Below are 27,175 nucleotides of genomic sequence, written 5' to 3'. Positions count from 1 at the left end.
CCTCTGATCTGCTAATCAGGAACAGATCGGCTGCAGGAGCCGGATTTGTCAACAGAGCTGTCAATCATCCTTTTTACAGCAGCAAATAACTGATGAAAACTTAAGTTGGCAGAAAAATGAACGCTTAAACGTAGGATAAGATCTAACTATAATGACAGAAACCATGTTCGAGAAAAATTTATTTGACGTGTATTTTGATTTTATATTTTGACTCATGTCCCATCTGTTAACATGGAGGAGGCGGGCTTTATGACCTATACTGCAGCCAGTCAGCAGGGGGAGATAGAGAGGGTTTGGCTTCACTTATAGGGAGCTTTCATGTCGTCCATCTTTTTATACAGTCTGTGGTCCTAATTAGCAAATATTAGCTGTAGACTTACTTTTTTTGTTACAATACTCTTGTTCTTTTATTTTATTTTAAGCGGTGCCATTTTTAGGGCGAGGTCTTTCTTCAAGTGTGAGATATAACAAACCAGTCGATGAATCAGTGGTTTTGCTTCCATTGCTTTATTTTAAAAAAGAGGCAACCGAATAATAGCCATGAATAGTTTACAGAGGATCGTGTTCTTGGAGGGGGAGGCACGAAGAAATCACAGGAAAGAAAGACAAACCTGAAACCTCCTGCTGTACTGGACAGCAGCTGATATGACAACTACAAGAAATCATGAACAGTCTGGATGCGCCTTTTTTTTTTCCTTTTCTCTCCAATTCTGACATGTCCTTTGATAAAAAAATCATCACTAATAGCACAAAATGCATCACACATACACGTGTAAACCAAAGTATTCCACTTTTTTAAATAAATGTTTGGCTTGATTTGAGTTCCCTTCTACATGTGTGAAGCAAGAAGCTAAATTAATGCGCTACATATATTAAAATCCTATGTCAAAATGTTAGCGGACATTGTTAGAACAGGCACACGTTATGCTAAATGTTCTCATTAATACGTTAGAATAGATATAAAGTACTTCAAACAAACTAGTTTCAGTAAAACAAAGTTAGATAAAAAATAAAAGTGCAGTAGCTGAGTGGGAGAGTTGGAGTGGTGAATGTTTATGTTAAGGTATGGTAGCACTAAAGGTTAAAAGGTCACAGGGCTTGCGCATAATGCTTCCTTGTATCTTAACACTTAATACAGTCGTTTGTAGGATGAATACTCCCCCTATTGGCCGATGTGTGAAGCACATACGTCCTTGAGAAGACAAAAGCAACCACATATAAAAACTTGCATGTGAGATACGCGAATAAAATTATGTGTCAATGGTTTTTCCTTCCTAATAGAATGAACCTGAACGCCCCACTGGCTTGAAAAATAGTAGTGGCAAAATAAAAATTCCCTTAAAGGCCAGAGGCCGTGGTGAAATGTCTTCAACCGAGGAGTGATCTTCAACTGATCCCGCTGAGTGCAACTAATATATACAAACATGGCTTTACAGGAGCTTAAATCATAACAGTGCTGGCTTCTACTTAAGGCCTCGTACAATTAAAAACACACAACACACTCAGACCTGAAGGGAAAGACAGACCCGTTCTTTCTTCTACCTTCAGTTTGACCCCACCCGTCTGCTCACAGGTGCATGCTGGGACCTGTAGGCGAGGTTGCTTTTGACGTGTCATGCACACGCGTTGCAAAGGCGGGAAAAAAAGGGGGCACGGCACGGGGGCATGGACGGTCACCGGACATCCTTGTTATGATTCACTACTGTATAATCGTTATGAAAACTGGCATGTTAATAGCACTACAAGGTTCGCCTGGCAGGACGCTGTTCAGCCAGCTAGCACTTCTAGTCTTTAAAGTAATAAAAGCATCCCTTCTCTTGACTGAAAGTGTGCTTCTTTGCAGATGATGCCGTGTTATTCCAGTCTAAAGCTTTTCCAACCCACTACAGAACAAGCCCTTGGAATGCAAGACTCTGGATGCTCAGTCGCTCCTTGCCTTTCACTTTCTCTCTTCTGTCATGAATAAACCTACTGATCCCTTTTATACCTTTATTAACTCCTTTTCCTTTCCTCAACCACATCCTCAAACCTTTGTCCACTTACATGTTGTCCCTTCCGAAACTCCTCGACCTTTACCAGAGCATCCAGAGTCTCACAGGAAACAATTAAACTTAAGATTCATACATGACTCAGAAGGTATTGAGAGCTGAATAACCCGCTTAGAGGCAAAACTAAGGCCTCAACAACTAGCATCATAGCAAACATCTACACATAGACACTGCGGCGTCGCTAAAAAAAGTCAGTTTAGTTCAATTGTGCTTTAAAATAAAGTCATAAAAAGGAGGGATCGTTCCGCCCACCAGATGCCCTGACTCATCTCTCCAAAAGGCAGATAAAAGGAGAGAGGAGGAAGAAGCCCTCCCGGTCCCTACATCTCTTCCCTCAGCGTTTGGTTGAACTTGATGGGGCATTGGAGACAGAGCCGAGATGCCGGCGCCGTTCTTTGAGGTTCCCCCAGGATGGTGGTGGGAGGGCAAGGGAGGTCGGGTGAGGAGGAGGTAGTGTCGGGGCAATGGTTGACTTTCCTGCTCGGGCACCAATCATGGCAGGGAGGCTTTGGTTGCGCCTTAAGCCGTCCAATAGGCTTCCGCCACCTGCTGACACAAAAGTGGCAGAATCCTGGCGTGACGCTGAAGCGTCTGACTCGGCACCCTGGAGGACCTTTGTGAATCCAATTCGCCGCAGCCTCTCCACCAAGCCGACATTGACAGGGTCTGGCCTGACTCGGCCTGGTTTAGGGGACGGGACCAGGCCTGGGTTTTCCTGGGAAGGGCTCGGAAGGTCGGGATGAGGGGCGCGGCCCAGATTCAACCCGTAAACGTCCTGGAGGAAAAGCTCAGCCGGTCGCGAGGCAAGGAAATTGTCTGCGGCGTGCTGGCGAGACTCCATGGGGACCGGGGAGGGAGCGGGTGAGTGGGAGGGTGAGTTAGGGGGTGTGCTTGGGAGGAGGCGGAAGAGGGGCTGGCGGGGTGCGGGTTTAGGGGAGGGAGGCGGGGTGTCAGTGGAGATTTGTGCAGAAATGCCCCTCTCAAGGACCAGCTTGGCGAGGCCGCTCGGGGGCGCAAGGGGGCGCCGAGGGGGGAAGGAGTCGCCCAGACTCAGTCTGCAAGGAGTCACGGGGGTGCAGGGACCTGTCCTCATGGAGCTGGGTGTGTTGGCCATGATGGACGACTGAGAACTGAAACAAGAGGACAGAGACAAGGTGAGGTTTCATTTACTGTGCAATCCATTTTTTTAAGTTCACTTTGATTTTTCAAGACAGAGCAGAAAGTTGTCTTCATCCTGTGACAGGAGGAGTTACCTTGGGGTGACCGATGTGATGTCACTGGGGTGCAGGATGCGACAGGTTGTGAAGGTGTAGGTGGAGAAGGTGGAGCTCTGACACTTCCCTGGATTTTGGACTGAAGACACAACAAATCAGGTCATAAGAAAAAAACATTTGGATTCAGTTGTAGTATTTCTATCAAAATATTCTAAGCAGTTTGTACCAGAGGAAGATGTTGTTGTTGTTGTTGTTGTTGTTGTTGTTGTTGTTATTGTTGTTGTTGTTGTTGTTGAGGTGCAAATGTGACTCTGTGGTTGGACCACTGCTGTACAGGCTCCTGGAATGCTTTGAGGTGCAGGTGTGAGATAGAGATCTGCTCTGACCGAGGAGGAAGAGCCTGGTATCCCCGGCGATGTTGGCAGGGTGGGGGGGAGAAGCGGGACAGGGCGAGGAGACACCGTGTGCTTCCTGTCTCTCCTCTCCTCCGGCGTCGACGAACAGTGAACCTTGAAGGTGATCCCGCCTTCATCCTCGTCCTCATCCTCTTCCTTTCCCCGCTCTGCTGCCCCCTTTTCCAGGCCACCGATCCTCCTGAGCTCTTCATCCTCTTCATCTTCCTCCATGTCTGACAGGCGGTAGACGGCATCTTGGGCCAGTTGGCAGTAACCCTTGGTGACCACGCCGGGATGGGGGTCGAGAATAGTGGCAAGGTGTGGTTTGGCCAGCTGCTGCCAGTGATGGAGGGTGAGTGAGCCTGGAAAGGAAATGACAGAATGTTACGGTGTGATGTCACTGAAGTTTTGAGCAGCTACGCGTCTACGCACAGCTGGACGGATAACTTTACCTTCCATGGGTTTGACGATCTGAAGCTTCTCAGGCAGGAAGGTCTTGAAAATGCTGGAGCCGAAGGAGAGCTCCGACAGGTTGGAGAACGAGGAGAGCACGCTGCTCATCGGCGTGCTGTAGCCGCTGCCCTCCCCGTCTGCCTCCGCCCCCGCCAGCGCCTGCAGCTTCTTCTCGCGCTCCGCCTGGAAGAACTGACGCTCGCACAGGAAGTTCTGCCGCCGCAGGGACAGGCGGTGGAGCGCTCTGGTGAGGTCGTTCCCTCCTGGGCAGCCGGGCTGACCTAGTCGCACCTCCTCCCTGCAACACGGACACATTCATTGAGTGGGAATGGTCCAAACTTAAGTTAAAGTGCAAGACAGGAAGTCAGTGTTTTCTGTTACGTACCCCTGATTGGACTGGAAAGGCTGCGCAGTCATCACCAGAGAGCTTTGACCTGAGCCCGGGATCGGCGGGGTGGCTGAGGCGGGCCGTGATGTTGAGGCGTTGATGGAGCGGACTGTTTGGAAAACTCGCTTCTGGGATACTCTGGAGGAAGAAGAGGTCAGAGGTCAGAGACGAGGTTGGTATGTTCATGAGGTTAATTATAATCTGTCAAAAAGACTAGTGAAGCAGTAGGAATGGAAGTTCGTATTCAGGAGAGTAGTTTTGGGTTTCGGACCTTTGGTCCTCAAAGGCGGTCTCCTCCTCAACGCTCAGCTCTCTCCTCATGGTGCCCTCGATCTCTGCTGCCAGAGAGTCCTGCACATACACACAAAAACATACACATTTAAAGGTGATTAAACACAAGTTATTTTTGGCAGCTATTTTAGATTTAGTCTTAGTCTTGAGATGAAAATATTTCTTAGCTTTAGTCACATTTTAGTCATTTTTACCCTTTACTGACAACTCGACGACAACAGCGTTTTCTCTCTTTAATTCAATTAGTCTAATACAGGTATCAGAAATTGGTATCAAGGTGACAGGTTGAACCAAGTAAATCTGTAAAGCAACATTTTACTCTCTTAACACTTGTACTTGTTTAAAGGGGGGTATCATGCTAATTTCAAGCTTCATATTTTACTCAGATACCTGTGGAGTAGCTGAGCATTATTTACAGTTAAAAAAACCCCGCCCCTACAAGCCCACTTTCTTCTGACTGTCCAGCTCTCCAAAGCCGGCTGAGGCTGCACTTTGTGATGTCACAAAGTGTGTAGAAAAAACTGTGTGAAACCTGGCGTAAGAAGCCTGGGGATTACTCCAACATACTTTTACCTACAGATTTGATACTTCACCCACGTTTAGTTTGGACATCCAACACTGTAAAATTATACATTTGCTTACAATGCGAAACAGCATAATACCCCCTCTTTAAAGTGCATTGCGTTAAATAAATGAAGTGTGTCCATCTGCTCTTTTTTCCCCCAAACCAAACCCGTTTTACATGGATGCCGTTATGTCGTTGTCAAACTGCCGCCCGTATGGCTGGGTCGCCCCTCAATCAATTCAACCAGTTTCAGGAATGCATTGCTTGTATTTTGACAGACCACCACTAACATTTTAAGTCCCGTCTTGTCTCTTTTGGCTCGTCAACGTCTGGAAAAAAGGTCGTTGACGAATATTTATCATCATAATTTTCGTTAACTTATAATCGAACTAAGACCCAAAAAAGTAACGGCCCTAAACTTGATCCTTGTGGAACACCACAATCCTCGTCAAACAGCTCTTAATGAAATTAACAAATTCTCGACTTTATAATGATGCCATCTGCTTATAATTGAACAAAGACCCCAAAAAGTAACAGTCCTTCCCATACAGTTACTGCTCTATCCAAACTCTCCCAGCTTATATCGACTATAGTAGCTCTCCTGCCACCTCCTTCTCGGTGCTGCTACATTAAACTTCAGAGTGTGTTTCTCTCACCATGGGGTAGAGGCCGTAGGAGAGGTGCCTTCGCATCCCGGCGGAGGGAGTGTTTTTATTGCGAAGCTCTTTGATCTCCTCCTGGGATTCATGGAGCATTTCAACACACTCTGCATTCCGGTCTGCCAACTCGTCCAGCTGCAACACACACACACAGCAAGTAATTATCTGAATGACTTTGTTTCTGTATGCAGAAATTAATCAAGCAAAGGCAAGATTTTAATATGCATTTAAATTAGTATTAAGACTGTAAAAGCATCAATTAATTTAACTAAACTGCTAAACCTATTAATAGGTTTGCAAAATTAAGTAATTATCAGCTAAAAGATCAATTGAAAGAAAACAGGATTTGCCGCAATGTAAATGAAGCAGAAATAATAATGCGACTCCACAGTATGTGCAACATGCAATAACAAACATACCTCTGCTGTGAGCTGTCTCTGAGCATCTTTGGAAGCCTGCAGGTGGATCCTCAGCTCCTCTTTCTCCAAAGCCAGCTGCATAGAAAAAACACAACAAAAGCAATTAAACACTGTGATAACCAAAGCAAATGTCAGGTGCGACAACATTAACTTCTTTATACCTGAATCTAATGAAACAGCACTGCAGGACAATTCTTATAGTACAAAGTGTAAATACAATCCAGTGCACTGATTATGGAAAATTTTTCCTGTTCGTTGTTTTGCAAGTCAAGCTTAATAAGATTGATTGATTGATTCATTAAATCATTAAACATATAACATAGATATACATACAGACAAACACATTTCATGCATAAGGGCCATGCTTAATCCTCAGCGTTCAGAGTTCAGAATGTTTATTGCAGTGGGGATGAAACTGTTTTTGAAGCGGGTTGTTTTGGAGGCAATTGTCCTGTAGCGCCTCCCAGAGGGCAGTAGCTGGAAGACATAGTGTGTGCAGGGTGAGTGGGATCAGAGGTGATCTTGCGGGCTCTGCGCAGTGTCCGTTTGCGGTGGAGTGATTCAAGGGATGGTAGGGGTGAGCCAGTAATTTTGGATGCTCTGTTAATGATGCGCTGTAATTACTTCCGGGAGAGTGTGTGGAGACTGCCGAACCAGACCGTAATGGATGAAGTGAGGATGCTTTCGACGATGGCTGTGTAGAAGCGGAGCAGGAGATGAAAACTAACTCTGAACTTCTTGAGCGATAACACAAACAATAAACATTAAACTATTTACCATAAGATTCAGTGCATGAGACTCGCTTTTAATACTTTTTTTTTTTTATGTAAAATGTGTGCTGCGCCCTCGATATCAGTGCGACTAACATACCAGTATAAAATACAGAGAGGTGTTTTAATGTGTTACGGTATTTTAAGCTTCGTCATGGACATGCGGCGTTGTGATCGCAAGTGCAGCCGCCACCCTCACAACAATCAACGTTACATTAGGCTGAGCTCAACTACCGCACTGGTAGCTAGCAGGATTGCAAACTCGACTCGATAATAGTAAACCTATAAATAATACCTAGTAATAACAGTGTTGACATAACCCATATACACAATTTTATTAATAGGTAGCTATAGAAAACCCTTTTTGCCGGTGGGACTTATATTCCTGATTTTACAACACATAAACATCAAACAATTAAACTACTATACCCAAGCCTACAGCGGCTGGGGCTCAGGGGTAGAGTCAGCTCAATCGGAAGGTTGGTGGTTCGATCCCTGACTGCTACAGTCCACATATCGAAGTGTCCATTGAACATTCTAGAACATTATAATCTTCATAATTAGAGACGTTATCAAGTCAAAAAGCTGAAGTCTGGCTGAAGCCACGAGTCAAAGTTTAATTCCGTCCAGTCCAGACTACAGTCATCTAGTTCCCCACTCCAATCCGACTCTAGTCCAAGTTATGTGACTCAAGTGAGCCCCTCCAGTAGATACAGTAGGTAATCTGTTACAGTAGTTCGGGCTTCTTTCCTCACCTCCTTCACTCTGTGCTGCAGCTCTACTATCTGGGAGAGCAGCTGAGCGATTTCCTCCTGATGTCGGAGCAGCTCCTCGTTCTTATGAGACAGTTCATCCGTCAGAGACACCATCTGGCTGTTTGACTCGCCTGAAAACAACACACAAAAAAATGACATTTCCCAACTCACCATGAGGCTGTTTTTTTAGAGTGTAACTGCGTGTGCACTCACGAAGCTCCTTGACGCAGTCGCTCACTAGCTGCTGCTCCTTCTCCTCATATGTGATGGTGTCTCTTTTCAGTTGACAAGCCTGGAGTGATGATGAACCAGTCAGCACCTCTGACATCATATTCACAGTTATCCTCATACTCTGACCTCCTCTAATGAGCTTATTTTTCAGCGCAATGACAATATAAGCCTACATAAGCGCATAAAGACGAGCCTGAAGGGTAAATCCTCCAACTTCCTCTTATTCTGTGGCATTTACACTTCTGTTTTTGCAGAGGAAGAATCATCACCTACCTCAGACCTCAGCACAAGGTTCTCCTCCTCCAGGTCCTGCAGCTTGCTCTGCAGGCACTCCAGCTGGCTAAGTGCCGTCGCGGCGGTGGTCGCCCCCGGCGGCAGAGGCTGCCTCAGTGGCGTGGACACGCTGGAGTCGGTCTCGCTCTCCTCCGAGGCGCTGGCCACCATCCGCAGCAACTCGTCCTTCTTACTGAGGTCATGCTGCACCTGGTGAACCTGGCAAGTGGGGAGAATATTAGAGAAAGATGGCTGTATGAGAAAGAGCTGTTTGAAGGATTATGGTGCTCCACAAGGCTCAAGTTTGGGGCCACTACTTTTTTGGGTCTGTGTTTGATTATATGCAGATGACATTATTATATACTACTAATTCGAAAGTAACTAGAACATAAATCTCTCTGCAATCATAAATTACTGAACTATTAAGTACCTGGTCAAGGGCCTGTGCTAGCTGCTCTTCCAGGGCCTCATTGCGTTCCTGCAGCAGGTGGTTCCTCTGCAGGAGTGACTGACCGATCCGAGCTGCCAGCTCCAAGTCTCTGTCCCGCTGCCCAATAAGAACACAGAGCATTCAGAGTCGATCACCCAATTAGATGCTGCTTTGTTATAAAAAACAAACTGTTACAAGTGACCGGACACCTACCTCAGCCAAAAGGTGCGTGACCACTTCCACATCATTGTAAGTTTTGGTCATCTGCTCCACACGGTCAGCACCGAGGACTGGTGAGAGAGAACATTTTACTTTCAGGAGATGTGTCTGTGAAGGTTCTCAGTCATGCAGGTCATGGTAATTCTAAGCTTAATCCAAAAGGCAACTGGACTTGGTTGAAGTTCTTGAAGATGTTTCACCTCTCATCCGAAAGGCTTCTTCAGTTCTAAAGTGACTGGTGGACGGAGCTAGAAATGTAAGCCTCTGTAGGTCATCGCTGTGTCTATAGATGTGTAATCAGGGGAGAGTCCTTAACCTGGGCTGTTTACCTAATAGCGCCGGGACTCGTTAGCACCCTCTGGTGTTGGTCTCACATGATCCTGAGTGTGATTTCAGCTGTTTGAGCAGAGAATTCAACACTTAACATAGATGGCTTTCTTGTCACCTCTTTCAAACCAGTGGTCTTCTCTGGCCAGGATTTGAACCTTACCGTCTTCAAAGGAGTGTCCTTTGGCCCTCTGGGAAAAAAAACAACCCCTCCACAAACGCATGGCCCAGCATAGGAGAGCCAGCTCCTCAGGTCAGGACTCAGCTGTCCACCTACATCCAAAGTACACTCCTTTGAAGAGAGCAAGGTTCAAATCCTTTCGGATGAGAGGTGAAACGTCTTCAAGGACTTTAACCAAGTCCAGTTGCCTTTTGGATTACGCTTAGAATTTCAGGAGACACATAAGTATACACACACACATGCACATGCAAAATGTGCATCCAATGAACTTCACTCACACACAATAAAACCCTTCACAGTAAAAAAAAAAAAAGACAACCACCATACCACTCCAAATTAATGGACACTACTCTCTAGCATGCCACATTTACTTATTACCTAATAAGAAATTCTGACCACTAACAACAGGAGCAGCCACTTGCTTAAAATCTACTTTTGAACTGTAGCTACATTTGACCACAGTGAAGCATCAATTTTTATATTACTCTCTGGCATCAGCAGTCATGAAATAGTGCAGTAGTACAGTATAATAGTACAGTATGTATGGCATATTACTTAACCACTACAATTTAATGATGTAGCTCCACAAAGTGGCAATGTGGTTGCTAGTGGTCTCAATGTAATAAAGCCACAATAGCCATGTACAAGCCTAAAGAGACTACACACACGAGTGCTACAGAACTACAAGTTGTCTATAGTGACAGACAGCAGACCTAAACTACACACACTCCTTGTCTGCCGTCATCTACATGCAATAAGCAAAGAGGAGGTCTGTGGCGCTGGAGTGGAGTGTTTCCACGTCCAAGTTAAAGTGCAGACTACAGCCCCTCTCCCACACGCAAGCTAAATGAGAAAGTTGCAGAGCGGAACAAGGAAGTAGAGAGAAAAAAAGATACCTTTGGAGAGGCTCTGAGAGCCGGGGTGGGAATAAGAGGAGGGCTCCAAAGCAAAATACGCTAGTGAGAGGGATGAGAGAGAAAAGAAGGGAGAGTTCAAAGGGCGAACAAGCGATTAGCTTGTTGTAAAAATGAATGGGACAGAAAGAGAAAGGAGGAAAAGGGGCGGCTCAGAGGGCAAGACACAGAGAAGAAGAAGCTGAGGAGGAAAGCAGAAGCTTCAATACATTGAATTAATTTAGACATTAGTTTGTTGAGAATCAGAGAATCTACACAACAATTAGTTTGGGTCCGCTTTTAGCACCTGAGTGGGTGTCACCAGCGCTGCACTGCTCCCACTTCCACCTGTTCAAAGAAAATAGCATCTCTAATCATTGAAACATTGCCTTCTACTAAGAATTGTACCGAAATGTAGCCTTTTGTACAGTGTTCTTGCACAATATTGCACATTTTTCTCTCATCTTTCTGTTCCTATGTAGATTAAGTATGGTAAACAATCTACTTTTCAGCAGGAATTAAATGTAAAAGGCGGTGCTTGAAAGCCTCAAGTGAAGCAGCTGCTCTAATGGATGAGAGCAGTCGTCCAGTAATCTGAGGCCCACTCTGACCTCTGGATCTGGACACTGCACTCCCCTCCAACAACAGTCATCTATAAATACCCTCTGCGCGACAGAGCTATCTTTGTCATACACTGGGAAAACAGATATGTGCATACACAATGCATATGATCCCTCATGCTACTGTACGTTTAACGGCAGGTTTGCTTGAGTCAGCACACACTGACACATATCTCTTTACCTGCTGGGAAGATTGTGGTGTCACTGTTTGATAATGATTTACCTAAGATTACATAAAGAAGCGCATGATATAACTCTAAATGCAGTTATAAACAAGACTGGGTTGTTTTGAATTGTGACTATGTCTGAACTCTAGCGGCAATAAACTGTTCCACAAGCAAAGTCCAATGAGTTATAAAAATATAACTTTTATTTGGAATTAAATCTTAGCCTGAAAAACTATGGACCTTAGCCTAATAAAGTAGTTACACAAACTACAAGCACAAAATGTGTTTAACGGCACACTGTAACAACTGTTTTTAAAACTGTTTTCGACTTCTTCGGCGTTTTTTGTGCTGGCAGCGCCCACGAGCTCAATTTCAGAGCGCTTCTCATCAGCGCTAACTGTTGCTAGGTTACGAAAGTTGACTCGCGGCATTTCGGTAGTGACCGTTAAGTCTGTTTTAAATTGCTCTGTATGCTTAATATTTGACTTTATTCAAGGAAATTTTACTAAGAAACGTCAAGGAGTCGTGTCCTGGCATTAGCAGCAACGCTGTACACTCGAAAAAACGAGAGGGTTAGCTTCACCTCCGCCATTGTTGTTGACAAAGATGATAGCGTAAGCCCCGCCCCTTCTTGATTTTGATTGGTCGGTGAGGGAGAAGTGAAATCTCCCTCTCTCCCCCTGCATTTTTTTTATCACTATCTACAGCTATCACTATCCAATAAAAGAAGCCTGGATCAGGCAGGATACACTTTGTGTGAGGTCAGATTGTCCAACACTGAAAAGTATTACAAATCAGCTGATCCTCTTAGTTCTCTCCGACTCATCGCTTTACACTGACAAAACCATGTATAACATTTCTGCTGTTTAAGCAGCATTTTTGCCAAGTGTGTCAGCATTAGACAGCTCGCTCTTCCAATTTCACAACATGACACAAAATAGGATGCTGTAGATTTTTGTATCATTATATGGTATTGTAATATAAGGCTTTTTAAACAGTGTCTCAATACATCAAAATCTCTTCGTATACTGTATACAAGCACGCTTTAAGACAACTAGCAGGCACTGCAATACCAACATGCCAGGCCTCTGCAAGTGCACCAGGTTCTATCTATTAATAGGCTGCATGTATTTATCACTGCATAAGTGGAGCAAATGTGTCACCTAGAAGGAACATGAAACCGAGACTCCCTCACTGTACCCCCTACTCACACGTGCAGTTAAAACTACCTAAACACAACGTATGCAAATAATGCAAACAAAAGCTTTTAATGCTTTAAATGAAACAAAAGAACTCAAACACAAAGACGAAATATGCAGTGCAAATTATGCAAAAGAAGAGAACATAGACAGGAAGTCCCGTCTGTAAGCTGTTAATCCCGCTCCTGCATACCACAACTTGTTTGAATATAAACAAGTGTTCATTCAGACTGTCCCACTTCCTGTCTCTCAAGGCACACACACAGGAAATACAGAATACACGCTTTCCTCTCTCACATTCTGCCTGACCTTGCAGACAGCCACACTGGCTCACATGTCTCTCTCTCGGTCACACACACACACACACACACAACTAACTCCTTCTCTCACCTTCCATTGCGAAGTTATCGTAAACCTCCTCATTGCGGATGTTTAACACCGGCATGATCTGACTCTTCTCTTCACTCTGCTGTCTTCATCGTCTGTCAGCTCACTCTGCCCGCCCCGCCTCCTCCTCCTCGCCCTCATCACTTTCTGTCCCGTGACTCCCTGGCTTTGAAATCAGCCACACTTAAACTCTGGCTGGATCACCGGATTCCTCTTGCTCACTGTCTGTCCCTCTCTCTCTCTCTCTCTCTTTCCCTCACACACACACATTCAGCGCTAGACAGACCGACACAATGACAACCCTGTGCCAAATAATATCAATGCTAAATCCCTGTGAATTTAATTGAAGGGGATGTGCGCTGTATAAAATGAATCCCTCACGTGTGAGACAAAGCGCACCATCTGCTCAGTGATGTCGCCACCGGCTTGACCAATCACAAGAGAGCAGACTCAAAGAGAAAAGCTAGAAATAGATAGCATTTTTTTTAAAGTGATTGAAAAGAAGTGTAGTGCTTACTCATGTAGCGGAAAGTCTCCTCAGCCAGCAGAGGGGAGATGGCGTTGTGCTGGCCGGGGGGTTCGTCCGGAGAGCAGCTCGGGGAGACCACCCAGTCCTGGCTGTCGGACAGGTAGACGGAGCAGGCCGAGCTAGAGCCCAGCGAGCCGGAGCCATAGTGCCTCCCGCTGCTGCCCAGCCCCTCATCTGCGGGGAAAGAAGGCATAAAATATATAATCAAGGGACCAGCTTATTTCATATAAATTCTTTTGTACTAGAAAGATGGTTTATTATAATCTCTTTCTATCCTATTTCTATCCACCAGCACGGTCAGTTTACATAGTTCATGGCCCAGAAACTGCAGGCTGTTTCAGCCTGTCATTTCCACCTTTGCTTGTCTTGCAGGACAGCAACAAACTACGCTATGAACACCCAAAATAAGAGCACAGAGGCTGTAATAAGAAGGATTCATCAATATTTGGTTGCTTTATGGGCTGTGGGATGTTAACAATACGAAGCTCCGTCCTCGTGCCACCTTTGTCATTTTACATTGGACCAAGCAAAGCCGGCATAAAGCCGCCCCAGTGTTTGTTTTTACATAGCGTTCCAGCGTTGCGGAAGCAAGACGTGCATGAGGTGTAAACAAACTTCAAATACACACACACGGTGCTGTTCAGCCCTGCCGGCTCTGCAGTTTACACAGACTCTGTTACGCCTCTGTTATGCCTCTGATGCTGGCTCAGAGGCAGAACGACTACAGTCCACCATTCTACATAGAAGACCGTACTTAACAGAGGTGTAATACTCCCGCCTTGAAATGGCAGTGTAAAAAGGGCTAATGACTATATATAGATGGATGACACGTCTCCATATACTCTTGTACAAGCCAAAATACCCCCCGTGATAGGCGCTGCCATCTTGTGATGGTGACATCATTTGGAGGCGGAGTCTGCGCAGTAGAGATCGGCAGAGCAGCTTCTTGTGTTGGTCTGAAGCAGACGTTTACAGATATGGAAACTTCAGTGATTGTTTTAGATACATTTCCTCTCACTGTTCCTCCACTACTCTGCTAATCTGGAATAGATCGGCTGCAGGAGCCGTATTTGTCGACAAAGCTGTCAATCATCCTTTTTACAGCATCAAATAACTCATTAAAAATTATTTTGTCAGACAAATGAACACTTGGATGTAAATCAGCATGATACGAACTAGCTATAATGACAGAAATCATGTTTGAGAAAAATTTATTTGGCGTGTATTTTGATTTTATAGTTTGACTCATGTCCCATCTGTTAACATGGAGGAGGCGGGCTTTATGAGCTGTACTGCAGCCAGCCAGCACGGGGCGATAGAGAGGGTTTGGCTTCACTTTTAGGGAGCTGTCATGTCGGCCATCTTTTTATACAGTCTATGGATGTAAACAAGAAGGTTCAGAGACATCGTAAATGGAGCAGTTTTAAACACAAAAGAAGGTGCTTAGGCTGTTAAGCTGTGTGAGAGATTACCTTCAAAATATTCAAAAACAATGAAACCTAAGGAAAATTAAGGAAAGGATAATAACGGACGCTTTTATTTTGTAAACCCGTGCAGGCCTGGTGATATGCTGAATGTCAGACTGCTGTGGATGCGCTCTGTGAAAGCATTTAAATATGTATGTTGTGTGTAATCTTGGCTCAGACACTGTGCAAGGCAATGTCCTTCCACTTGAGCAGATATGTGGTTTACTGGGACAGATGGGGCTAAGTATAGCATCAGGCCTACAGGGAGAGCATACTGTACAACAGGGCAGTGTGACATTGGCCTAGCATCATCTCAAATGTACAGTAGAGGTATATCACTGATAAATTATGACGCCAGCATCAACACACTACCTGTCTCAGTGCTGGACTCCTTCTTCTCCACCGCCCGGGGTTTGGCCTCGTACATGTCCTGTCCTCGGAGCGGGAGGGGAGGGCGGGTCCCCGCTCGCAAACACAAAGCTGGACAGAAAAGGGCTATCGTTGTGCCATCACATCCTGTTCCTGCGCTGATGGGTGGTGCCCACACACACCTTTACCTGTGAGGAGAGAAGTGTTAAATAAGCAATCAGTCAATCATCATTTCTTATTGACTTTGGTCATGTTTACAAGCCAATTAAAGGAACACCTTCAGCTAATATCAGTTCAGGGGTGGGTTAGCTTTGTTGCCAATCATCAGCGTGTGTGCAGAGAGCAGCTCTGACTCCGGGCTGCTGGCAACACTCATCATTTCCTTCTGTTGCCCTTCCGCTTGCCTACTTCCCACTTGGTTGATGCTATTTGGAGCCAGATGAATAAACATCCATCCCACAGTGTTTGCTGGACGGTTACTGTTAGCTTATTATCTGACATGTCCAGCCTTTAAATCTCAAGAAGCTACACATTTGTAGCATGTGATAAAAAAAGGCATCCTTGAGTCATGCCTTAAGAATTCACAGTAAATTTATAGGCTAGCAAAAAGAGGCTAGCGGCTATAAGTCTTATGCAGGTTCCTTTATGTGTTCCACACTGTCTTAAGGGAGGCCCGAGGGGTGATACAGAGCTCCTCCTACATCCTGTTGCCTATCTCTGGAGGAAGGAGACAGGAAGCCCTCTCTTAAAGGGCGGAGTAGAGATTTGGGAAAATGACCCGTGCGGACAAGGTCACAGCTCCTGAGCGGTATGATACTGTCAGTTTCACTTTTGCGTGTCAGCCGTGCCAAGTTTCCGCTCATTGTAATCTGCTGCTTCTGGAAACATTTAATAAAGAGGAACTGCATAAACTTCCTTAAAGTTGGGAGGCCTCACGGGCACAGATTTAAAAGAGAACGCTCAAAATCAAAGCTGAAGAGGCTCGTATATTATTATCATTAATACCCCAATTACACTTAATCCTACAACTCCCAGAATGCAATGTGATAGCATCTTTTTTTGGATGCTGCTTGCCTGATGAACACACACATCCTTCTTACTCCACACTTAAGTTTGTAAGTCTCCATGCCGTATCCAAGACAACCTTGATGACATCATCGGGTTTATGTACTCACAAAACACAGCTGTTCCCATAGGCTGATTACCGGACGTCACATGACTAGGAAGCTGATCCTGATGTGTAAAATCTGCAGTGTTCCTTTAGCTACTTTTATTATAAAGTAATGTAGCGCTTCATTACAGAGAGAATACAGAGCAAGGTCTTACATCCAAACAACCCCAGTGCCATCTGCATCACTGACCTCACCGCTAAGCCTGTGCATGCAGACATATCATATGCATATTAATGTGTGTGTGTGTGGGTTTATGTGTGCATGCCTGTAGAGAGACAGTCCTTGGGCAACTTTCATCCTCTGCTGCTTACATAACACTAATGCTGAGGCTGTTCGCTCCACGCAGGAGATTACTTTAATGCACGCAATGCTACAGCTTGAATGTGGATTTTACAATAAGAGGCCTGACCATTAATACCTCTGGCATTGGCTGACCGATATTGGAATTATAATAGTCCAATTCACATCAGGGCTGGATCTAATAGCTGCTGACATCAGTTTGAAGCAGGAAGAGAATTTCTGCATCTGTTATATTCATGCTCATCGTAGCAGCATCCTTCAGCTTCAAGCGTCTTCTTTTCCCCTGATTCAAAATGCCAAGGATGTTGTTGACCAAGTGCCTGTGAGTCATCTAGAATAAGTCATCGCCAGACAGCTACTTGTTCCTCTGATTTGTCGAAGCTGGACTTCTAGTCCCCGGTGTCCTTCAACTTCCTGACAAGGTTAAACAAAATAAACACGATTTTCTTTTGGCTTGAAAAAGCCTGACAGAATCCTGACCGCGTTTTGGAAACCACCACTTAACGTAGATTATTGCACATTATAAAAGGTGTAAAAAGACAGCACAACAGCATGTTAGCACTCCTGACAGTAACTGGGGCAGATAACACAGCAGCATTACACACAAGGCTAGTCTGTCACAGCTGTCCCAAAGGCTTTGTCTGCTTACATCAGCTTTTTGCAGACTTCATGACGGATCTAAGCCTTTAGTTAATGCCCTCATCCAGGGTGACATACAACAAGTGCAGCTGTAGAAATGTCAGCATGTAAAAACTGTATTCTGGTGCTAAGATCAAACACAAAGCCAGGAACTATGAGATCATTTCCCTCTAACCTGAATACCTCAAAGTGTGGGAAGATGTCCTTGGCTTTGATTTGTTTTCATTTGCCACTTATTTATATGGCTCCACCTTCTTAATTTGCGCTGCATCACAGCATCTGCACTCAGCCCATCTTAGATTAGACAAGCTGGACAGAGTCTGAGGGCTTGCTTCAAAAGAAATAGGACAGTGGAAACAGCATGTGCTGCTGACTGTACCCAATGACATTAAATGCATCACCAAAAATGTATGTCTGTAACATCAGAAGACATTCCTTGCCATGGCTCACCTAAGAGAGTCAAACAGTGCAGTTTAATGCTGCTCATGTCCATAACATCGAACATCCGTATGCGTCACTTTCAAATCTCCGTTTGAAAAATCTATATTTAAAAGATTATTGATTTCTCAATACACGTACAAATAATATAACACTATTTAAAACATCTCAATTAATCCTCAGGAAGTAATCTTCAATTCGGCATGACTTTAATACACAAAAATAAACGTTTTGGGGATACAATTTCACAATTACAGAAGTTGCTAGCGTGGAACCCAAAGAGTCACAATCCACCCTGGTGCCCTGTGGGAAATCTATAATTTGAGGTTTTACAGTTATCCTGTGCCTCTTCGTAGACAGTTCACGTGCCGAATTTACAAGATGTCTACATGTTTATCTAAAATGTCTTCTGGTTCAATAATGATGATTTTACAGAATAGGTTTATATAGATATATGTATAATGTTGTTTATTTGTCGCTCGCTGGGTAACGCTTTATAGCAAACAGACGAGCAGACGGGGCAAGCTTTATGGTTAACAATAAAAATAGCAATTAGCTACATTTACTATTCATCATTTTAATAGTTAGGTATACAGGCTGCCAGATTGGATGAATGGAAACGCGAGCAACTGATGATATTAAATTGTGTTACGTTATGTTAGCTAACCATTAAACAGAAATGTGCAGAAGGCCAGCTAACATGTACCTTTACATGCGCTATAACTAACGTCACATATCAGTGTGTGAGTCAATTGTTTGTCATTTTACAAAATATCGTTGTATTATATTATATTCACAAGGTTATTTAGCATTAGCTCACGTAATGTTTCACATGTTTTCCTATGCTGGGCGATGATGACAGCTTCACTGTTGCTTTACATTCCGTTGGCTAACAATGCCAGCGCGAGCTCAAACTGGCAGCATCCCTCACGCGGGGAGCATTGAAGCGTTTAAGCTATTAAAGAAGATGTTAATTATCGTATAACTTACCCTATGTCAATGTAAATCCACAACATGGGCAATTCCAGTGCAGCACACGGTGTCTGTCAAACGCTTCAACAAAACCTCTAACAAACAATAGCGGGGAAGGGAGCAAGCATGTATTTCCGGACAGGGAAAACGACGTCAGAGTAGGCATGGAAGACGACATCCGGTCAAGATTTCAAAATAAAAGCTTTGTCACAACTTTACGTGGGAAACATAGAGTTCTACCAAATATATCTACAAATAAAACAAAAAAAAACTAATAGAAAACTAATAGAAAATGAACTGCGCTTGTACTGCTTGTACACGTGCTGGCGGAAGTTTGCCAACTCGGATGTCAGTGAGTTCGTATGCTTGTTTTGTGTCACAGCGTTAGCCGATAGAGTGTTATAAGAACCTTTCCCACTATAGCAGCGTTCAGCAGAGTAACCGCCCCGCCGCGTAACTGAGCATTAAAACCGAAACTCCAAAGTGTTGCTTAATAAAGGTCACTGTTTGGATTCTTCTCTCCTGACAAATGGATGGAAGAAAAAATAAATACGATGCCAAACACCACCTTGAACCCTTAAAATATTTAAAAACATTTAGTCATGATATTAACGGTTGATGAAATAGTTATGTACTGGCAAATACAACCACAACCTATTCATGTTTATTCCATCATCAGGGGGTATGTTACTGCAAAGACACCAGGTGGAGCCAGAGATATACGGTTCATCTGAGCTTTCATGAAAATCCATACGGCAAAATGTGTTATCTTTACTCTAGACTTTAAGGTCATAATTCTGGAAATTGCATTCATATATTCCAGTAATATTAAGTAAAAATTCCTTTTCACCCAGGCTCAAACAAACCTTTGGTGACCACTACAGTCAAACATGCGTTCATGTGTTGTCATCCCCAATCTCTGGCAACGGCCATTAACCTCCACCGTATGTACAAGACCTGGAAAAAAAGGATGTGTGCAGTATGGCATGTCAAAGGAAAGCTGGCCAACTTGTATGATGACTTCTTCACATCAGTCAGAGGTCAACTGAGTTTATTAGCTGCTGTTTTAACCTTTATCAGGCTAGACCTGAGGGCAAAGTGCATCGAATACTTTAATCAAATTAATCAATAATCTCATTATGGCTTTATGGCCGTGACAGTGACATATTAATGGGCAGCCTTTTGTTCCAGAGTGGCTCAGTGTTCATTGGTGCCATCTCAGGTAAGCAACGCACAAAACGACACACCTTCTATACAGTGCAACTTGCTCTAGATGTACAGTCTCCTATAGAGCGCAGGGAGAGAAACACACAGCAGCTCTGACACAAATAAGGCGACTTTGACTCTGTTTATTCTGGTGTTTACAGGATGCTCAAGCTAGTGCTGCTGCTCCTGACTCTGTCAGGTAAGATCTCTTAATGTTTCATTTTTGATATTTTTATTCAACACTTTATCGCAATACTTAACTTCTATTGATTGATGTTTTTTATCCGGAAAACAAAATGTGTTTCTTGTTGACAAAACTACATTTTTTTAATCTATCGACGTATTGAATTTACTTGTCAATTAAACGCAAAAAGCACGAGCTTCACCTTACAAATGAAGCGTACATTTGAGAGCAAGTTTATTTCACTATTTAATACTAGTTACCTATTCAATCAATGTCAACGTCATAACCAATTGTGGCTTGATTTCCTTGGCAGCAGTCGTGTTAATTGTGGAGAAACAGCAGTGTTATCAGAGCAACTGATCTGTACAGAAATTAGACTTTGACCGTTGATTGATGACACTGTAACCGAAAAACGTCGCCCTACATATCATCCTGGCTCAATGGTTAATAATTGATATAAAAGGCTTCTGTTTCTGTCAAGTGAATTTTTCTATAAATAAACACCGATCTCTTCCCAGGCCTCCAGGCTGCCCCTCTCGCAGGCCCTAAAAGTTTGCAGAAGACATCTTTAACCTACCGGCTGCCTGATGGCTTCCGACAGGGCACTGAACACTCCGACATCCGTAAGCCCGTTCCCGACGACTTCCGACAAGGAACCGAGCCCTCCAGGAGATTCATCGTTAACCTCAAAACCGGCCTAGTGCAGGATTACATCAGTGAGATGGAAAGGAGAGTGGGTAAGAATATAACTAACGCCAATTAAGAACTTACTTGAATCAATTTGGGTTCCTTTGAGGTTATTTGTTTCTTCTGAGCGGCTTATTAAATGGTGGTACACAGATGTAGGTATCCATTTGAGTGAATTGCGTCAAAGCATTTCGTTTTCCTCTTCTAGATTTCATCCGTCCTTCTCAGGGAAATGGATTTGGAGAGATGAAGAGAAGACACCAGATCTCTGAGGAGGGTGAGGACGCCAAAAATTGTCACAATTTGTAGAAATTGTCTCCATTACTATCAGTTTCAATTCACAAAATATGACCAAGAATCATTAGCGAGCACCATCATCACATTAGACATTCAATTTCTCCCAATAATGACATTCCAATGATGTTAGCATGCTAGCATGTAAAAGTAAGATGGTGAACATTAATGAACAAACATTTGCATGTAAGCATGAACTCTCACTGTGAGCATATTTGCACGCTAATGTGAACATTAGGCAAAATTACAGCCTCACATAGCTGCTAGCATGGCGCTAGAGTTTTGGTCTTCTTGTCAAGCCTCTGTAACCTAAAGGCCATCTGTCTTTCAGTCCCTGCTGATGTTCCAGCCCAGAGGAATGGTGGTGGTTGGGTCCGGGTGGAGGAACCTTCTGCTCCTCGTCTTCCTGATGGTTTCAGGCAGGGAACCGAGCTCATCAAGTCGATCCCAGAAGGTTTCAGGCAGGGAACCGAGCCCATCAAGTTGCTCCCAGAAGGTTTCAGGCAGGGAACCGAGCCCATCAAGTCGCTCCCAGATGGTTTCAGACAGGGAACCGAACCCAGCAAGTCACTCCCAGATGGTTTTAGACAGGGAACCGAACCCAGCAAGTCAATCCCACATGGTTTTAGACAGGGAACCGAACCCAGCAAGTCACTCCCAGATGGTTTTAGACAGGGAACCGAACCCAGCAAGTCACTCCCAGATGGTTTTAGACAGGGAACCGAACCCAGCAAGTCACTCCCAGATGGTTTTAGACAGGGAACCGAACCCAGCAAGTCACTCCCAGATGGTTTTAGACAGGGAACCGAACCCAGCAAGTCACTCCCAGATGGTTTTAGACAGGGAACCGAGCCCAGCAAGTCACTCCCAGATGGTTTTAGACAGGGAACCGAACCCAGCAAGTCACTCCCAGATGGTTTCAGACAGGGAACCGAACCCAGCAAGTCACTCCCAGATGGTTTTAGACAGGGAACCGAACCCAGCAAGTCACTCCCAGATGGTTTTAGACAGGGAACCGAACCCAGCAAGTCAATCCCACATGGTTTTAGACAGGGAACCGAACCCAGCAAGTCGCTCCCAGATGGTTTTAGACAGGGAACCGAACCCAGCAAGTCGCTCCCAGATGGTTTTAGACAGGGAACCGAACCTGTTCGTAACATCCCAGAGGGCTTTAGACAAGGAACAGAACCATCACTTCCCATCCCAGAGAGCTTAAGGCAGGGAGCCGAACCCGTCATGTCTATCCCAGATGGTTTCAGACAGGGAACTGAGCCCATTCGTACAATCCCAGAGGGCTTTAGACAGGGGACTGAACCCTCCACCTCCAGGGTCCAAACACAGGCAGTAGCATGTAAAGGGGAGGTCATCAATGGAAACTGCTATGAGTTCAACCCCACGCCACTGGCCTTTCAAGATGCACAGGTTAGCCACATTACTAACTGTCATTGGTGAGCAAATGTCACCAGTTCTGTTTTGTTTCACCTCCCCAACCTTAACCCTGATCCTTGAGTTATGACTCTCTGGCTCTACAAAATAATTCTCTCTTTTCTTTGTCCTTTGTCCCAGGACTTATGCAGAGCTCTTGCGCCAAATGCTGAGCTTGCATCCATAACAAATGGCGATCTGCATTCTCGCCTGGTCTCCCTGGTGACCAAGGGTGGCGAGAGCAACCCAAAGCTGACCTGGCTGGGAGGCATGGTCAAGGCAAGTTCCTCTTGTCAACAGTGACCAATGTTTTTCTGCTGTGGTAATGAAACCATTCTATCAACACCAAATCCCAGGCGCTTTCTCCAACCTTTAAAAGTTAATCTATAGTGTATTCTCTTTTAAGAGTGCCATTAGAAAGACAGAATGAACTATTCACCCAACTGTTTTTCTGAACGTGCTAACGGACTGTGACGCCAGCAGTTTAGTGCTGTACTGTGGCACAGCATTGAGGCCAAGGAGAGTTTGATCAGATATGGTATCAAAAGGACAGATAATGTTATCCTTACCTTGGTAGAGCATTGACCTATGAACTTTTGCTGTTCAATCTGTTCCTGTACTTCAAGTACACTGCCGATAAACATGAGTTCTTATTTTTCCATAATACTTTAGTAAGAGTCCAGAGTTTTATAGTGCTTCTTTTGCTATTTATGTTACCTGTCACTTGTAATAAGAATATTTTCAAGTTTATATATGTTGCAGTTTTTTGATATACTGTATATGTGTTGGTTTTGCCCAACTCAGAACCAGAAGGCATCGTGGGTTGACGGGTCAGAGTGGAGTTACAGCGACTGGATGCCGGGTCACCCAAACATTCACACTGACAAACCTGTTTGTGTGGAGATGTTCAAGATCGGTAAGAACCAACGCTTTCACGATCAGCTCTCAAAGCTCCTGAATCGACACACCGGATGTCTTATCTCGAACATAACCCGCTCTGGAGCAGGTTAGGTACTCAGCATAAGTTACCATGGTGATCTACCCCGGTAAGAAGTGAACCACCTTCGTAGTACTGATACCCGGAGTTAACCCTGAAGTTATAACGATAACCCTGCTTCGTATTATACCCCCCCTGGTATGACCAATATCTCATGGCACTAATGTTACAGCAATAACATTTATCTGTTAATTTAGCTGACTTAATGGAACACTTACTAGTCTGTGCTTCCATGTATCCTTTATCAAACGATTGTGTTACACATTAAACAATATTGCTTACGTTGCACTTTTAATGAAAGGGTTATAGATCAGATAGGCGCAATTAAGTCCGACTGTGTCACAGAAAATTGATAAGATATCAAAATATTAACCCGCCCTGTGGCACGAACCTGGAAATCCCCCAAGATACGACTCCTTTGTTCTGTCCCTTTGACACAATTATATATGTATTAGATGTGAGCTAATGCGTCTTTTCCCTACCACTTCCTGCAGATCAGAGCTGGTGGACGGCAGTCGACTGTGAACTGAAGAGAGCGTCCATCTGCTCATACCCCATCGTTGCATGAAAACCATAAAGAAACACAACATGAGTGTGTGGCGGTATTGATTCTGCATCTGTCTGTGTGTCCTTGAATAAAACCTGGCATGATGCATCCGTGTTTGTGTGTGTTTTTACAACTGTAAGCAGAAGAAATTTACCTTTTTCCAGGCCACTCTTCGTTCTTCTTTTAGGTGTTTTACGGTAAAGACACAACATGCAAATGTAAATTTAGACAAGACTTTAATGATCGGTTTCCACTTGTGTATACAAAGCAGTTTGTACAGATTAGGGAGCCAAGTTAAAACAATTTGTTACAATTTAGTACCTGGAAAGTGCAAAAGTACATTTTCAAATACGCTGAAATAAAAATCATGCTGTACATTATATACCGTATTCATAAATAATCACAGATATACACACATCCATTTGGTGACAGTCACAGAGAATGTTGCTAAGACAGTCCTATATTCTCGGCTCCTCTTGAACCGGTGGAGTTTTTTCTGGAATGCTGCTTTCATTTGATTTAAAGTCGAGTACATTAGCGTCAGAAATGAGAGAATAAACCTAGCTCTATGTTAACACCACACTGGGATAAAGGCACTCCGTTTGTTGCAGTCGTGAAACTCAAACAGTGGTCTTTTGTCTGGATGAACGAAAAAAGAAAAAAAAGCTGCATTTTGTACAGAAATCTCGTAAAGAAGGACACAGATTGGTCGTTGCGCTCCACTTTGCTGTGACATTTTAAATAAAAACTAATTACAAAATCACATTAAAAGAAAGGGGAACCATTAGAGCAACCGTGCGTCCAATGCCAAAATAATCAAGGGCTTCTCGGTTCACAGAATCAGAAACGTACGATCAAATCAAGAATTTGGCTATAAAAAATACCACGCACACACAATCACACACGCAGGTATGGTGCAAAAATATAAACCACACGCTCATCCACAGGAGCTTCATACTGCGTTTCCTTTTTTACATTCACACATGAGCGAAGACGGACACGAGGCGTGCGGCCGTTCTGATGCCCCGTAAATCTCTTAAAATCAGTCGATGAGCAGGAAGGAGAATGAGATGCACGAAAGGATGACGATGAGAGCTAACTGCATTAGAGGGAGGAGGGAGCTGTGCTAGTTAAGCTATAGGAAGACTGGAGATAAGAGGCATGGCTTACAGAAGGACAGGAAGGAAGCATCGACAGCCGCCCGGCGGCGGAGCTGTATTGCTGTTAACACTGACATCTCATAAAGCCCTTGAGGATTATTTCTCCTTCTTTTACAGGTGTCTGAACAGTCGGAACAGATTTAAATATATTGTGTCTGAGTTAAAAAACTGCTACTTTTACATACAAATAAATATGGATTCAAGTAACTTAAAAACTTCTTTTCTTTACTGCTTTGTGGAAGCTTCTGTAGTGTTGCTCCTGTAGTGAAAATATTCAACAAACTACATCTTAAATAAAAAGCCAGATTAGGGATGCACGATTATGGAGTTTTTGCTGATATTTTCCAACCATTTTTGCCAATTGCTGTTTTTTATACCGATATATTAGGCACATTTTTTCCCCCGCCTAATTGTAGAGAACATCAAGTCTCCTCTGTAGTGGAATTGATATCACGCCTACTCTTATTGTCGTGGCCAAAAACTGCCATACCGCAGAGATCTTGCACCCTTCTTCACGCTTCAGGGAAGAGGCGTTGTACAAATGGTCACATTTCTAAGCGCACCTGAATGCAGCATCCCTCCTGGCGAGTGAGGGAGACATGCCCGGACTTGTTTACTGCACCTACTACGGAGACGTCAGCGATCGCCGACGGACTCTTGTTGTTATCGTGTGTGCGTCCATGAATGTGTTTGTTAGTTTTGCACTGATGTTACACTGTTAGCGTCGGCTTTGGCCTCGAGTGTATTTTCGGCGTGTTTGACGTTGTTAAGTCCGGTAAAATGGCGATGAATGTGAGCTAACTGTTAGCTAGTTAAGAGTTGTGAAAGTTGTTTAACTTCTATTCATCGGCTCGTGACTTTTTAGTCTTTATTTGTATATTGTTGATTACTTTGCGCAGGCAGTTGGCACGCACACTCGTGCATCATGTTAATCTTCTTGAGGGAATCATCGAGCATTTAGGCGGAATTAAAGCGCTGTTTTATTGGCGGATACTGATAACGTGCCGATAACATCGTGCATCCCTACGCCAGCTGCTACAGATGCGATCATCTGCTGTGTGTAAGATGTTTCTAAAACAAAACTGTATTCACGTGTAAAAAGTTCTCCATCACCGCGTCTGCTACCTCATCTCAGAATGAGCCATGCGTACGAACTGATGCCAAGTCGCTTGGCACATGCATAAATCTGACAAAAACACACAAAGAAATCCATAAAAAACAAATCAAATCACACACAAACGTACACACACACGTATAAAACGCACAGGAAAGGCAGAGAGTTTGGTCTTGTGAGTGATGGAGCTGTCTTACTGCATAAGGCTGCTGAGTGGCAGCTTTGAGGCGACCTTCAGGGCGCAGGCCCGCCTGTCTGCGTCGAAGGCAAACTAAGGGGGGCAAAAAGGCCACTTGAAACTATACTTTTAGACACAAACACACAAACATACTGGAGAGCAGTTAGCTGACCGATCCCGTCAGGTTTAAGCTGATCAGGTCTGAGAACACACCGAGACGTTAAGCTGACTGTGATGTAAAAATGACTTGCAGAGGGTGCTCGGTAGTGGTGTAGCTGTGCTGATGGTGCTGCTTCTGGATTTGAACCACAGCGCCGGCGCTTTAAAAGGTCAATCCAAAGCAGGAACACGCACACGACAGACACAAACGTGCAGACTTTGTGATGCTTAGTGGTTCAAGCACCGCAGAACATGTAGCTGTGGAGAGGATATTTCTCAAATCGGTGATTGACAGGTATGGAGGCGACGGGAATGTGGGATGAAGGGGAGGGGAGGCGGGTCAGATGGGATCAGCTAGGTGTTGTACACGGTCTCCCCCGAGGAGATCTGCGTCAGTCCCCTCCTGGAGCCCCACAGCTTCCGTGTGATCTGAGGAGAGTCGAGGAAGAGGAGGA

General features: G+C 44.3%; 2 protein-coding genes across 5 annotated transcripts in view; both read right to left on the bottom strand.

Moving 5' to 3' along the window:
* Nucleotides 1-491: 491 nt before the first annotated feature.
* On the bottom strand, nt 492-18,862 carry trak2 (trafficking protein, kinesin binding 2). The gene is made up of 17 exons (XM_069675234.1): nt 18,788-18,862; nt 15,252-15,436; nt 13,402-13,587; nt 10,515-10,574; nt 9,105-9,181; nt 8,892-9,008; nt 8,462-8,680; nt 8,171-8,249; nt 7,958-8,088; nt 6,433-6,507; nt 6,011-6,148; nt 4,770-4,849; nt 4,496-4,636; nt 4,110-4,408; nt 3,489-4,019; nt 3,302-3,401; nt 492-3,178 (listed from the first exon to the last, which is right to left on the bottom strand). The coding sequence occupies exons 2-17, from the start codon at nt 15,304-15,306 to the stop codon at nt 2,383-2,385; spliced, it is 3,084 nt and encodes a 1,027-aa protein (XP_069531335.1). The 5' UTR covers nt 15,307-15,436; nt 18,788-18,862; the 3' UTR covers nt 492-2,382.
* Nucleotides 18,863-24,326: 5,464 nt separating this feature from the next.
* The window catches only part of nbeal1 (neurobeachin-like 1), a 50,777-nt gene continuing 47,928 nt past the window's right edge, over nt 24,327-27,175 (bottom strand). For all 4 annotated transcript variants that reach the window (XM_069675028.1, XM_069675030.1, XM_069675029.1 and 1 more), the window contains one exon: nt 24,327-27,149. In XM_069675028.1, coding sequence (XP_069531129.1) covers nt 27,075-27,149 — 75 coding nt within the window. In that variant the 3' untranslated portion in view covers nt 24,327-27,074. The remainder of the gene's footprint in view (nt 27,150-27,175) is intronic.

This window comes from Semicossyphus pulcher, unplaced genomic scaffold, assembly GCF_022749685.1.
Source record: "Semicossyphus pulcher isolate SPU_LCO1_2020_fin unplaced genomic scaffold, fSemPul1.0.p SCAF_24, whole genome shotgun sequence".
NCBI classification, from domain to species: Eukaryota; Metazoa; Chordata; class Actinopteri; order Labriformes; family Labridae; genus Semicossyphus; species Semicossyphus pulcher.
The sequence above is the reverse complement of the archived record's forward strand: the minus strand, read 5'-3'. Positions and strand labels throughout refer to the sequence as shown.

What these genes read in the sequence shown, in the direction of transcription:
- trak2 (XM_069675234.1), bottom strand. Translation starts at nt 15,306, where the DNA reads ATGTACGAGGCCAAACCCCGGGCGGTGGAGAAGAAGGAGTCCAGCACT. An exon ending in TGCAGCACAGAGTGAAGGAG is followed by an intron (nt 6,508 to 7,957) that starts GTGAGGAAAGAA and finishes TTTTCTATGCAG; the next exon opens with CTGGCTTTGGAGAAAGAGGA. An exon ending in CCTACGGCCTCTACCCCATG is followed by an intron (nt 4,850 to 6,010) that starts GTGAGAGAAACA and finishes GTGTATGTGCAG; the next exon opens with GACTCTCTGGCAGCAGAGAT.